At 43.2% G+C, this 13,850-nt stretch overlaps 1 protein-coding gene, 1 non-coding gene and 1 pseudogene across 16 annotated transcripts in view; 2 read left to right on the top strand and 1 right to left on the bottom strand.

The window, feature by feature from the left end:
• Window positions 1-13,850, top strand: part of SLC26A8 (solute carrier family 26 member 8) — a 96,742-nt gene that overhangs the window by 54,145 nt on the left and 28,747 nt on the right. For 13 of the 15 annotated variants that reach the window (XM_035295455.3, XM_078369057.1, XM_035295453.3 and 10 more), the window contains 3 exons: window positions 3,929-4,076; window positions 5,230-5,343; window positions 12,671-12,748. In XM_035295455.3, the coding sequence (XP_035151346.2) occupies window positions 3,929-4,076; window positions 5,230-5,343; window positions 12,671-12,748 (340 nt within the window). The remainder of the gene's footprint in view (window positions 1-3,928; window positions 4,077-5,229; window positions 5,344-12,670; window positions 12,749-13,850) is intronic. The other 2 variants (XM_035295451.3, XM_078369056.1) reach the window with 1 other exon arrangement.
• On the bottom strand, window positions 2,574-2,680 carry LOC118153232 (U6 spliceosomal RNA). Its single transcript, XR_004742489.2, has one exon. It is a non-coding gene; the product is annotated as a U6 spliceosomal RNA (small nuclear RNA).
• Window positions 7,883-8,314, top strand: LOC144582130 (large ribosomal subunit protein eL43 pseudogene; annotated as a pseudogene).

Genomic DNA, 13,850 nt, shown 5'->3' with positions numbered 1-13,850 from the left:
AGGTTGGTCTCGAACTCCTGGCCTCAGGTGATCCTCCTGCCGCCGCCTCCCAAAGTGCTGGGATTACAGGCTTGAGTCACCACACCCTGGCAAATGTAGGCTATTTTGACATAACTAGATTAAACTAGTCTCATATCCTACCTAGTTCTCAATGAAATCTGATGATAACTGAATCAACTTGAAATTCCAATCAATTAAAAAATGTGAGTGGACACCACCTAGGTACTAAGGAGTACAAAGATAAGCAAGTCATGGTCTCTGTCCTCAAGAAGAACATAGTAAGAACAGCAATGGGGTTGCTGTTCTTTACATATTTACGCTGTTCTTTACACTTTACATATTTGTGTTATTTCATTTGCTCCCCACAGTAATGCTTTGAGGTAGATATTGTCTTCTTTTATACACTAAGTAAACTAAGGCTTGCCGTCTTTTTTTTTCTTTTCTTTTCTTTTCTTAAGACACGGTTTCACCATGTTGGTCAGGCTGGTCTTGAACTCCCGACCTCAGGTGATCCGCCCACCTTGGCCTCCAAAGTGTTTGGATTGCAGGCGTGAGCCACCACACCCAGCCGGCTTGCAGTCTTTAAATGACTTAGCACATTGCTCCTCAGTGGTAGAGCTACCATTTGAACCAATTTCTCCTTAATTCCAAAGTGTACAATTGTAACCACTCTGTTATTCTTACACAATATGCTTCTGTTATTAATGACTTCAAAACCACACAGCCAGGCTGGGCATAGTGCCTCATGCCTGTACTCCCAGCACTTTGAGAGGCTAAGGCTGGTGGATCACTTGATGTCAGGAGTTCAAGACTAGCCTAGCCAACATGGTGAAACTCTGTCTCTACTAAAAATACAAAAATTAGCTGGGCATGGTGGTGTGTGCCTGTAATCTCAGCTACTTGGGAGGCTAAGACATGAGAATCATTTAACCCAGGAGTTGGAGTTTGCAGTGAGCCGAGATCACGCCTCTGCACTCCAGCCTGGGCAATAGAGGGAGACTGTCTCAAAAAAGAGAAAAGAAAAAACCTACACAGCCAAGTTCTGCTTATCTTTTATCATAAGATTCAAAGGTACATGTGGACAAGTGAACATTTCAAAAGTCTGATTTTAAGCATTGCTTTGAGCTTTCTCTTTCATTATTTTTCTCTTTCATTATTATATTCCAGGGTTGCTAGAGACTAGTAAGACTGAACAATTTAAGTTAGTTCCTGCTGTGTCCATGTCCCCATTTAACATTATTTGCTAACAAGAACTGAATGTTACAGAGAACAAAAAGGAAAAACAGTAGTTTATGTTGTTATCATGCTAAATATTCAAGCTTTACTAATATAGACTGGGTATTTATTGTGTACCTCTTTGGGACAACCAATTCTTATCTAGCTTCTTATAAAGACAAAAAGGTGGAATTTGATAATAACTTAAATACCTACCTCTAAGTATTCAGTTATGCTTCTACTTAGCTCATTACCTGGAAAATGCAAAGATGCTTGTAAGTTATAATTATAAGGAATTAAAATAGACATAGTAAGGCCACATGTGGTGGCTGATGCCTAATCCCAGCACCGTGGGAAGCTGAGGCAGGCAGATTGCTTGAGCTCAGAATTTTGAGACCAACCTGGGAAACATGGTGAGACTCCATCTCTACAAACAAACAAACAAACAAACAAACAAATTAACCAGGCTTGGTGGCATGCACCTGAAATCCTAGCTACTTGGGAGGCTGAGGTGGGAGGATTTATTGAGGAAAGTTGAGGCTCCAGTGGGCCATGATCACACCACTGCACTCGAGCCTGGGTGACAGAGCAGCAAGACCCAGTCTTTATACCAAAAAAAAAAGAAAGACATAGTTGGCTGGTGAAGAAAACGATATTTAGCTCTTTGAGGTGTTAAAAGTAAATTCTTTTTACTCAAAGAAAAATGAAGTTTAAAATGCATGAACTAATAAGAAATTTTAATTAGATAAGGGATTATTTGCTTTGCGGAAATACATATCACAAAATTTATTGTAAAATAATTTCCCCAAAGGTATTTAAATGATTTATTTCATTGAATTTGGATTTTTTTTTTAAGACGGGGTTTCACCATGTTGGTTGAGACAGAGTTTCACTCTTGTTACCCAGGCTGAAGTGCAATGGCACAATCTCAGCTCACTACAACCTCTACCTCCTGGGTTCAGGCAATTCTCCTGCCTCAGCCTCCTGAGTAGCTGGGATTACAGGCACGTGCCACCATGCCCAGCTAATTTTTTGTATTTTTAGTAGAGACGGGGTTTCACCATGTTGACCAGGATGGTCTCGATCTCTTGACCTTGTGATCCACCAGCCTCGGCCTCCCAAAGTGCTGGGATTATAGGCGTGAGCCACCGCGCCCAGCCCCCGTCAAATAGCAAATCTTATGTAAAACACTTAGAAGAGTACTTTTTTCTGACTTAGAAAGTAATCTAGAGAAATGGAAGAGGAAGCATATTTGTGCTTCCAGATTCAACTTAAAGAATGACGCCAGTATGGATCTATGGAAAAACACCACTCCCCACAAATCATCAAGATTTCTTTTTCTTCTTCTTTTTCTTTTTTTTAATATGGAATGCTTCATGAATTAGCGTGTCATCCTTGTGCAGCGGCCATGCTAATCTTCTCTGTATCGTTCCAATTTTAGTATATGTGCTGCCGAAACGAGCACTCTTCTTTTTTAGTCTGTTAATATTGTGCTTGATTTCTGACTGTTTTTGTTTTTGTGTTTAAGACGGAGTCTTGCCCTGTCTACCAGGCTAGAGTGCAATGGTGCGATCTCGGCTCACTGCAACCTCTGCCTCCCAGGTTCAAGCAATTCTCCTGCCTCAGTCTCCCAAGTAGGTGGGATTACAGGTGCACGCTACCATGACCAGCTAATTTTTTGTACTTTTTGTAGAGATGGAGTTTCACCATATTAGCCAGGCTGGCCTCCAACTCCTGACCTCGTGATCCCCTGGCCTTGGCCTCCCAGGCATGAACCACCATGCCCAGCTGATTTCTGACTGCTAAACTAATGCTTCATTCTGGGATAAACCCTACTTGGTCATAGTGTATTATCCTTTTATGTATTAACTTGCTAAAATGATAAGAATTTTTGCATTTATGTTTATGAAGAATATTGGCCTGAGTCGTTTTTTTTCCTTGTACTATCTGTGTCTGGTTTTGGTATCAGAGTATGTTGATTTTTTTTTTTTTTTTTTTTTGAGCCTGAGTCTTACTCTATCACCCATGCTAGAGTACAGTGGCACAATCTCAGCTCGCTGCAACCTCTGCCTCTTGGGTTCAGGCGATTCTCATGTCTCGAACTCCTGAGTAGCTGGGATCACAGGCGTGCGCCACCACACTTGGCTAATTTTTTTGTATTTTTCAGTAGAGACAGGGTTTCATCATGTTGGCCAGGCTGGTCTCGAACTCCTAATCTCAAGTGATCCACCTGCCTTGGCCTCCCAAACTGCTGGGATTACAGGCATGAGCCACTGCACCTGGCCGTATGTTGACATTATAGAAAGGTTTAGAAAGTATTGCCTCATCTTCAACTTCTGGAAGAGTTTCTATAAAACAGGCATCATTTCTTCCTTAAATATCCGCCTATTGTTCACCCACTGGTATGGTCTCAAATGTCTCAAGACACCGTTTTTCATGAATCCTTAAGGTTTTGCCTGTTCTGATTATTGCCATTGCTACCTGGCAAAAACACTGAACTACAAGACACAACAGCATGTTCCCTTAATGGCTTTCATAACTTGGCTTGGTTTGCTGGCAGTTTTGGAAGCCTGCTGCCTCAATTCCTCCACTTGTCCCTATTGTCATTAAAAAAAAAAAAAAAAAAAAGAATCGGAACTGCCCAGTAATAATAGGATGGCGGAGGTACAAAGGGTTCCTGCTATCCAGAAATAATTTCACTATTCTATTCCAGCTTCCTGTTTCCTACAACACCAGATTTCAGCTTGCTTCCCAACATAATTTTACAAGCAATCTCCTTGTCTTTGGTAAGCTCCTTTCTGCTTATATTTCTGGGCAAGAAGATAGCCAGTCTTCACAACTACAGTGTCAATTCCAACCAGGTGAGAGGACTATTACTTCCTCTGATCCTTAAGTCTTTGTTCTTTAATCCAAGCCTCCTGCCAGCATAAAGGCTGGAGTCTTTTTTAACCCAAGAGCAACTTGGACCATGGTTTGGACAGTAATCACAAAGGATTTTTGAGGGATGCTTAACTTCGAGGCCACTTGAATTAACCCAAGTGTTATTGCCCTAGAACAGATATGGTGCAGAGAGGCCAGAAAATTATGGTATCATGTTGTGAAGCTAGGAGAGTTTCACTTTTCTTAATTTTAGCTTTCTTCCTACCAAGTCCTCCAACCACATACTGAGGTGCGATAAGAAATGCTGCACAACATCCTGTAAAAAGCCAGGGCTGCTAGTATCATCCAGTTGGCCTCCCAGAAATAGTTTTTGTCTTTTATTTTTATTTTTTAAGGGAAATCTTAAACTACTCTGAATTTGGCCCTTTCCCTAGAACTCAAGAGGGAAATACGGAAGCAATAAGTGTTCCCATTTGGCGTTTAGGGTAGTACAAAAGGCATGGAGAATAGCATTGTGCTTCTCCCTGTCATCTTAAGCCCTGGTGATCTCTTGAAAGAATAAAAATGCCAGAGTCTCGTTTTCTCACCTTAAAAAAGCACTTTCCTTATGATGACTAGCTAAAATGATGATTCTGTTTAATCAAGAAAATCAGATATGCCATCTTTTTGTTCTTTCTGATAATATTTCAATCTGTTATTTCTTTTTTCTTTTTTTCTTAGACGGAGTCTCGCTCTGTTGCCAGGCTGGAGTGCAGTGGTGCAATCTTGGCTCACTGCGACCTCTGCCTCCTGGGTTCAAGTGTTTCTCCTGCCTCAGCTTCCGGAGTAGCTGGGACTACTGGGCGTGCACCACCATGCCTGGCTAATTTTTGTATTTTTTAGTAGAGACAGGGTTTCACCATATTGGACGGGCTGGTCTCGAACCCCTGACCTCATGATCTGCCCACCTCGGCTTCCCAAAGTGCTGAGATTACAGGCGTGAGCCACCGCACCTGGCATCAATCTATTCTTTCAAGTGATCAAAACAAACTTATCTTCATATACAAATAAATAAATGATATACCTTCAGCTCAAAATAAAATCATCATTCTTCAACAAAGAGGGGGGCCTGAGGCATCTGCCATTTCTTCACAGGATTTAATAGCCATCGGCCTTTGCAATGTCGTCAGTTCATTTTTCAGATCTTCTGTGTTTACTGGTGCTGTTGCCAGGACTATTATCCAGGATAAATCTGGAGGAAGACAACAGGTGTGTTGAAATGCAATTTGATCTCTAATACATAAACATATTTATATCAATTCATATGTATATTCATAATAGGGTATTAAATGAGTTTAATCTTGTTGCTGTTTTAATGTTATGCTTAATGGGAAAGACCTCTGAGAAGAATTTGGATTCCATGCTTGCCTCAATTTTTGTTCAGATTTTGCCTTAAAAGTTTCTTGTCAATGTGAAACTTGAAGGTCATTTTCTATTGAAATATTATACGTGAGAGGTTTCCATATATTAGGTCACAAAACCCCACTTTCCACATAACATACCTAAAGGATAAGAATATTTTAAATAAACTGGCCAGGTGTGGTGGCTCAGGCCTGTAATCCCAGGACTTTGGGAGGCTGAAGTGAGTGGATCACTTGAGGACAGGAGTTCAAGATCAGCCTGGCTAACATGGTGAAACCTTATCTCTACTAGAAACAAACAAACAAAAAATAGCTGGGCGTGGTGGCACACGCCTGTAATTCCAGCTACCCAGGAGGCTGAGGCAGGAGAATCGCTTGAACCCAGGAGGCAGAGATTGCAGTGAGCTGAGATGGTACCAATACACTCCACCTGGATGGCAGAATGAGATTCCACTTCAATAAAACAAAATAAAAAACAAAAACGGGGCCTGGCGCGGTGGCTCAAGCCTGTAATCCCAGCACTTTGGGAGGCCGAGGCGGGTGGATCATGAGGTCAAGAAATCGAGACCATCCTGGTCAACATGGTGAAACCCCGTCTCTATTAAAAATACATAAAATTAGCTGGGCATGGTGGCACATGCCTATAATCCCGGCTATTCAGGAGGCTGAGGCAGGAGAATTGCCTGAACCCAGGAGGCGGAGGCTGCGGTAAGCCGAGATCGTGCCATTGCACTCCAGCCTGGGTAACAAGAGCGAAACTCCGTCTCAAAAAAAAAAAAGAAGAATATTTAGGTTAACTTGCCATCATCTGCTCATGTTTTTCCCCACTATGGGAAGATGCATTCTCACACCTACTCTGGGAAAGTAATAATACAACTCTACCCACCCTGAGGGCAAACTAAAAATTTTCGTGGTTTCGTCAAAGGGCAGGGCAAGGGGCTTTCAGGACAGGGAGTCAGGTCTTCATCTAGGACAGCCTGGAGAACGTATAAGTGTCCTACTTGTGTGTAAGAGAAAATTATCTAGGTCAGATTTTCTGCAGGTATTTTGAGTCAGTAAACTAAATGTTTAGGTGTGTGTTAAGCATAACTGAGAATGGTGATTGAAAAGACTGTGGAGGCAAAGTGTCTAATTGCAGGCATGAGATTTTATAAGTCTAATGTTCATGAGTTTTGTTTCTTTTTGTTTTTGTTTTGAGACATAGTCTTGCTCTGTCACCAAGGCTGGAGTGCAGTGGCGTGATTTCAACTCACTGCAACCTCCGCCTCCCAGGCTCAAGTGATTTCCTGTCTCAGCCTCCTGAGTTGCTGGAATTACAGGCATGCACCATGATGCCCAGCTAATTTTTGTATTTTTAGCAGAGATGGGGTTTTACCATGTTGGCCAGGTCGGTCTCGAACTCCTGACCTCAAGTGATCCACCTGCCTTAGTCTCCCAAAGTGCTGGGATTACAGGCATGAACCACCATGCCTGGCCCAATGTTCCTGAGTTTTGAACTGACTAGATAAAAGTTACAACGTGCTAAACCTGTCTCAACTATGTAGCATGACAAAATGTCAGAGAACTATCAGAATTGAAACTGGGGTTGCCAATTGAAATCTGAATGAGTCAGCATTCAGATGCCAGATAAACTGGCAGAGGTCAAAGACAAGCCTCTGCTGAAGAAACACAGCAAAAGATGTAGCCATGGTCAGAAACTAATGTGTCAGCAGAATGAATAGTAAACTTTCACATGGAGAGACAAAGTGTCATAGTCCATGGGGCAAATATGTGGTGAAGCATAAGGTAAAAGCTAATACAAGTCAGAAAGATTAGGCAGGGGTGAGAGCATGGGTGTACAGCAGGGGTGTCCAATCTTTTGGCTTCCCTGGCCACATTGGAAGAAGAATTGTCTTGGGCCACACATAAAATGCACCAACACTAACAACAGTTGATGAGAAAAAAATGCAAAAATATTTTATAATGTTTTAAGAAAGTTTATGAATTTGCATTGGGCTATATCTAAAGACATCCTGGGCCACATGTGGCCCGCAGGCGACAGGTTGGACAAGCTTGGTCTAGAGTAGGACTATATTGGCCAGGCACAGTGGTGCGTGCCTGTAGTCCCAGCTACTCGGGAGGCTGAGGTGGGAGGATCGCTTGAGCCCAGGAGTTCTGGGCTGTAGTGCTCTATGCCAATCGGGTGTCCACACTAAGTTCGGCATCAATATGGTGACCTCCCAGGAGTGGGGACCACCAGGTTGCCTAAGGAGGGGTGAACCGGCCCAGGTTGGAAACGGAACAGGTCAAAACTCCCGTGCTCATCAGTAGTGGGATCGCGCCTGTGAATACCCACTGCCCTCCAGCCTGGGCAACATAGTGAGACCCTGTTTCTTAAAAAATAAAAAGCTCTCTGGGCTCAGACCGGCAACATGGCCAAACATACCAAGAAAGTTGGGATCGTCGGTAAATACGGGACCTGCTATGGGGCCTCCCTCCGAAAATGGTGAAGAAAATTGAAATCAGCCAGCATGCCAAGTACACTTGCTCTTTCTGTGGCAAAACCAAGATGAAGAGACAAGCTGTGGGGATCTGGCACTGTGGTTCCTGCATGAAGACAGTGGCTGGCGGTGCCTGGATGTACAATACCACTTCCACTGTCACGGTAAAGTCTGCCATCAGAAGACTGAAGGATTGAAAGACCAGTAGATGCTCCTCTACTCTTTGAGACATCACTGGCCTTTAATAAATGGGTTACTTTTGTTAAAAAGCAAGAAAGAAAGACTACATTGTACCATTTTGTGTGGACCGAGTTTTGTTTGTCACAGAGCTTCTTCCAGACACATTGGCCTTTTCCACTACTGCTAAACAGACAGAAGAAATTTGGGCTATGTTAAAAAGAAGAATGTTTCGTACAAGCATGCAAAAACTTTGGAGTCAAAATGAGAGAGTTTTATAAGAGGAAATGGAAATGGCAATTCCAGAGATTAGTTCCACTAACTTTTTATGACATGATTTGTTTATACAGTATATAAGCATAATGTAAATTTGGGAGACAAGATGTGCACAGCTAGAAAAAAACCTAAATCACAGTGCAAGGAAAACTGAATGCAGAATGAGGACAATGTTATTTTTCAAGCAGCATAAATATTGCAAGAAGGAGAATGATGGCAGAAGTGGGATTTCATGGAATACTGAAAGGGGTTTAGGATATGTGTAGATGGAAGGAGGAAGAAGGGCTTCAGTTCAGCCTCAGAGCTGTCTTAAAGGCAGGATTCCGCTTGTGTGTGCAATGCAGACTAGAGGAAGAATGGCCAGGGTTTTGGTGGATGATTGAATTTCCAAACCCTGAGCAAGCCCATTTTAGCATTTTAGCCTGTTGGACAGAAGGTCTGCCTGAAAGGTAGCCTATGGCACTCATTTTGTTTTCCACTGCCACCTTGTTCACATGTGCAGCACGGTTCCTGCCTGTGACACCTCTCAATGCAGTGCAGCATCCCTCTTCAGGGAGACGTGTCCCTAGGAATGCTGCTAAGCCCTCCCTGAAACCTTGACATGCCCATTGCAAATTGCTGGCTCAAGCAGAGAGTGCTTCTGGCCCCTGGCCCTAAACATGGCAGCTGCCCAGACTATACTCTTGAGTTTCTAATCTGGACCAGAAAAGGCCTCTGAGACTCATTCATCTTCTTCATTCCACGGCAGTGGAGTTTTCTCTCCACCTCTTATCTCTGGAGGCCTTAAGATTTTTAAAAAATTTTTTTGGTACACAGGGTCTCACTAAATTGCCCAAACTTTGGGCCTCAAGTGATCTTCTCACCTCGGCCCCACCTCACTTTATTTGCCAAGTGAGATTTGCTAGGATTACAGGCATGAACCATTGTGCCCCTCCCACTGGGGACTTTTGATTCACCCTGCCTGAGAATGTCCCATTTCTTCTTCTTCTTCTTCTTTTTTTTTTTTTTTTCTTTTTTTGAGATGGAGTTTCGCTCTTGTTACCCAGGCTGGAGTGCAATGGCGCAATCTCAGCTCACCACAACCTCTGCCTCCTGGGTTCAATCAATTCTCCTGCCTCAGCCTCCCGAGTAGCTGGGATTACATGCACATGCCACCATGCCCAGCTAATTTTTGTATTTTGAGTAGAGATGGGGTTTCACCTTGTTGACCAGGATGGTCTCGGTCTCTTGACCTCGTGATCCACCTGCCTCAGCCTTCCAAAGTGCTGGAACTATAGGTGTGAACCACCGTGCCCGGCCGAATGCCCCATTTCTTCAAAGTTCCTTAGGATTGCAAAAAAGAGAAGTAGGGGGCTGGCTCTGAACCTCTCAAAAATAATCTGACATCAAGGGTCACTTTACTTTTATTTTTTATCTAGCATAAATGCAAACTGTGTATATGTGTCTAGATTTCACTTAATTTCTTGCTGTCAAGAACTGACTTCCCTCCAGTGGCTGCAGCAAAACCTACCTGTCCTTCTGACCACAGCCCCAGCCTGAGGCACTGGCAGGCCTGACCCATGGCAAAGGGGACGTGAAGAGCCCTAGTAGGCCTGTGGCCAGTTGGGCTGTCCCCTGCTCCATCTTTCTGCTCATCCCATTCTTATCACTGTCCTTCCCTGTTCTCCAAGATTAGGTTTTTTTCATTGCTCCCTGCTTTCCAAGGACCTGCCTTGCCCAGGCTCCCAGAACAACTTTAAAAATGGGTTATTGTAAAATAAATGAATGTGTTGCACTCTTTTTAGAGGAAGCTAATGGGACAGTGGAGAAAGGCTGGATTTTGGAGTCAGATGGTCAGGGGAAGTTGACCCTGACTCCACGATTCCTAGGTGTATGTGACCTTGGGCAAATTAATTTGGTCTCTGAGGCTCTAGTCTTCATCTGGAAAGTGGGGATAAAACAAACTTGCCTGTCATAAGAATTAAATTAGATGCTCATACGTGCCTGTCACTTAAGAGTTCAAAAATCATCACTTCTACCTCAAGTCCCAAGTGCCTGAGCAGGTGTTCATCATCTGCTCTTCTACTTCATGGAACCCCCTACACATGGACCAGTTGATGCCTGAGGGTCTGCATGTTGATTTTGGCTGTGGCTATGGGAGCTCACACGTCTTTGACTCTCTGGAGAGAAGGCAGAGTGAGTCTTTGTTCAAGAAAGCCTAGAAAAGTGATGGAAAATCTGGTCTAACAAAGGATGTATGAGATGTAAAACAGGAAGACAGTGCTTGCTGTCTTTAAACCCTGTTTAGTCACTGAACCTGAGCTTCTGAGAGCCATCGAGCATCTTCCTGAGGTTCAGTGCCACTGAGGATGGTCCTCTAATTCCAAAGCCCATTCCTACGAATGTGCAGCCAAGGGGGAAATCTCCAACCCTCTCTGAGCAGCTAATTTTATGGGATTTGGTGTCTAGTTTGTACTCATTTTGACCTAGGTTATTTATTTATTTATTTATTTTCTGAGATGAAGTTTTGCTCTTGTTGCCCAGGCTGGAGTGCAGTGGCGCCATCTTGGCTCACTGCAACCTCTGCCTCCCAGGTACAAGTGATTCTCCTGCCTCAGCCTCCCAAGTAGCTGGGATTACAGGTGCCAACCACCAAGTCCAGCTAATTTTTTTGTATTTTTAGTAGAGATGGGTTTTCACCATGTTGGCCAGGCTGGTCTCAAACTTCTAAACTCAGGTAATCCACCTCCCTCAGCCTACCAAAGTGCTGGGATTACAGGTGTGAGCTACCATGCCCTGCCTAACCTAGGTTTTATACAACTTATTTTGATGTCTGCCTGCCTTTGTTTCCTCAAAAATGATCAGAAGAATTTTGGAGAAAAAAGTGGCAGAAAAGAAAATACTGATATATATTTCCTGTGCTAATGAAAATAGTTTTCTTCTATAGCATCAGCAAAGACCAACTGAAGCTAGAGTCAGAAATCAGATCCAGCAACAGGCTGACATGTCGACTGGCTGGAGAGGCTCTGGGGTTACCTGTCTCAGCTCCACAATATCTAAAATGTTTGCCATCAGAGCTTTCTGAGTTTCAGTTATGGTGATCCATTTTTCTGAGTCCTTCCTACGCTACTCTCGTGTGATTCAGCCTTTCCACATCAGGCCACTCACTTTAGCTGTGAGTCAGCAAGGCTGGGGAAGAAAGAAGCAGGACATTGATTGCATTGATATTATTTTCAGCAATTAATTTATGCGACAAATAGCAATGAGTATAAGAGGGAACCCAGTGGGAAGGTATGTTTCCCCGACTCCCGATGTAAAAAATACAGAGAAAAATTAGAGAATCATTGTTGAGTGGTCCTTTGGTAGATTAGAATTGAGGCACTCTCTCAGTACTTGCTTTTCTGTGCCATTGTTTTGATTTGTGATTATAGTTTTGCCCCATTTCCTATTCCCAACACAGTGGAGAATGCCACTGCTTTATGTTATTTTTATTACTAGGTGCTTACAAAATGGAAATTTACCAATAGAGGATATAATGAGTTCAAGACTATCCAGAGAGCATTGGGCTTATCAAGGAAACTATGCTTCTTAGTTTTCCACTTTTATTTGCCAAGTGAGAATCACTGCTTACCAAGAGGCACTGAGCCCAAAGTAGTCAACCCAACTGGGATAGGATCCAGAGCTGCTATACACAGCCTTGACTCATGTTTGTAGCTTTTTCTTTCTTTCTTTTTGATGGCACTGAAGCAGAGAGAAACTGAAGCAGGAACATGGGAAGTGACTATCTTTGTGTTTTTTAAGGTGAAGCACCACTGAAGCTGCTAGATGGGCAGTTACCCAAGCAGCAAACAGCAGAGTGAGGGGTGGGAAATGTATTTATATGGGAAGTAGGATGGTTGGGATTTCAGGGCTTTTCTAAATTGTGCAAGGAGAGGTTAAACTTAGGAGGAGATGCAAATCAAATTTGAGGAGAACTCAGATTCATAGCACAGAGCAGTGGCAGTAAAGATTCAAACGCCCAGGACAATGTGGAACGTTCAGGGAGCATCTTTCCATTCATTCAGAGAGTATTTATTGAGTACCTATACATGTTTAACACTTTGTTAAGATTTGAAAATGTCAGTTCAACAAAAATACACTCGTGGTGAACTCAACTCCTTTTGAGAAAAACTGACATGCTTCTCGCCAAGCAGAAGGCCTCAGTTACAGACAGGGACTAATACGTTCCTGATGGTTTCTCTCCAACCGGCTCTGTCTCCTCAGTTTGCATCTCTGGTAGGCGCAGGTGTGATGCTGCTCCTGATGGTGAAGATGGGACACTTTTTCTACGCACTGCCAAATGTAAGTAGAACTGATCAAATAAGAGAGTCAACAACAACCAGGTCTCTGGATTGCTCCTTGGTTGTGTATTGAGCGGGGGGGCATCTCTGAGGAGAAATGAATTCAGATTTATCCCCAGTGGTTGCTCCAGCCTATCTCTAGTCCCTTTCATTCAAAATAATATTATCAGTATTACAGGGTTGGGGGTTAAATGATGTGATATATATACATATATACACATATATATGTATATTTATATATAAGATCTATATGGTGTGTAGATGGATAGATAGGTAGATGGATGGAATAGTGTTGGGCTTATAGTAAACACTCAAGAAACATTAGTTATAGGGCCAGGCATGGTGGCTTGTGCCTGTAATCCCAGCACTTTGGGAGGCCAAGGCGGGCAGATTATCTGCCTGACGTTAGGAGTTCAAGACCAGCTTAGCCAACATAGAGAAATCTCATCTCTACTAAAAATACAAAAATCAGCTGGGCATGGTGGTGTGCACCTGTAGTCCCAGCCACTCAGGAGGCTGAGGCAGGAGAATTGCTTGAACCCAGGAGGCATAAATTGCAGTGAGCTGAGATTACGCCATTGCACTCCAGCCTGGGTAACAAGAGCGAAACTCCATCTCAGAAAAAAAAAAAAAAAAATCAGCTGGGTGTGGTGGCAGGTGCCTGTAATCCCAGCCACTTGAAAGGCTAAGGCAGGAGAATCATTTGAACCTGGGAGGCTGCAGTGAGCTGAGATCATGCCATTGCATTCCAGCCTGGGTGACAGAGTGAGACTCTGTCTCAAAAAAAAAAAGGTGGCCGGGTGCAGTGGCTCACGCCTGTAATCCCAGCACTTTGGGAGGCCCAGGTGGGCAAATCACAAGGTCAGGAGTTCGAGACCATACTGACCAACATGGTGAGACCCCTGTCTCTAAAAAATACACCGAAAAAAAAATATAAATTAGTTATTATTACCTTTAAATATTCTTTGTATTACTTGAGTTATAAAATAAGCTTTGTAAGTAAGGATTCAGTGAAAAATGATCAAAATAGATTTCAGATGCCATACCAACACGGGCTTGGAAACTCACTGTGCCTTCATGCCATCTGTTTTCCTACACTGCTT

The sequence above is a fragment of the Callithrix jacchus genome, chromosome 4 (genome assembly GCF_049354715.1).
Source record: "Callithrix jacchus isolate 240 chromosome 4, calJac240_pri, whole genome shotgun sequence".
In the NCBI taxonomy this organism is placed as follows: Eukaryota; Metazoa; Chordata; class Mammalia; order Primates; family Cebidae; genus Callithrix; species Callithrix jacchus.
The sequence above is the reverse complement of the archived record's forward strand: the minus strand, read 5'-3'. Positions and strand labels throughout refer to the sequence as shown.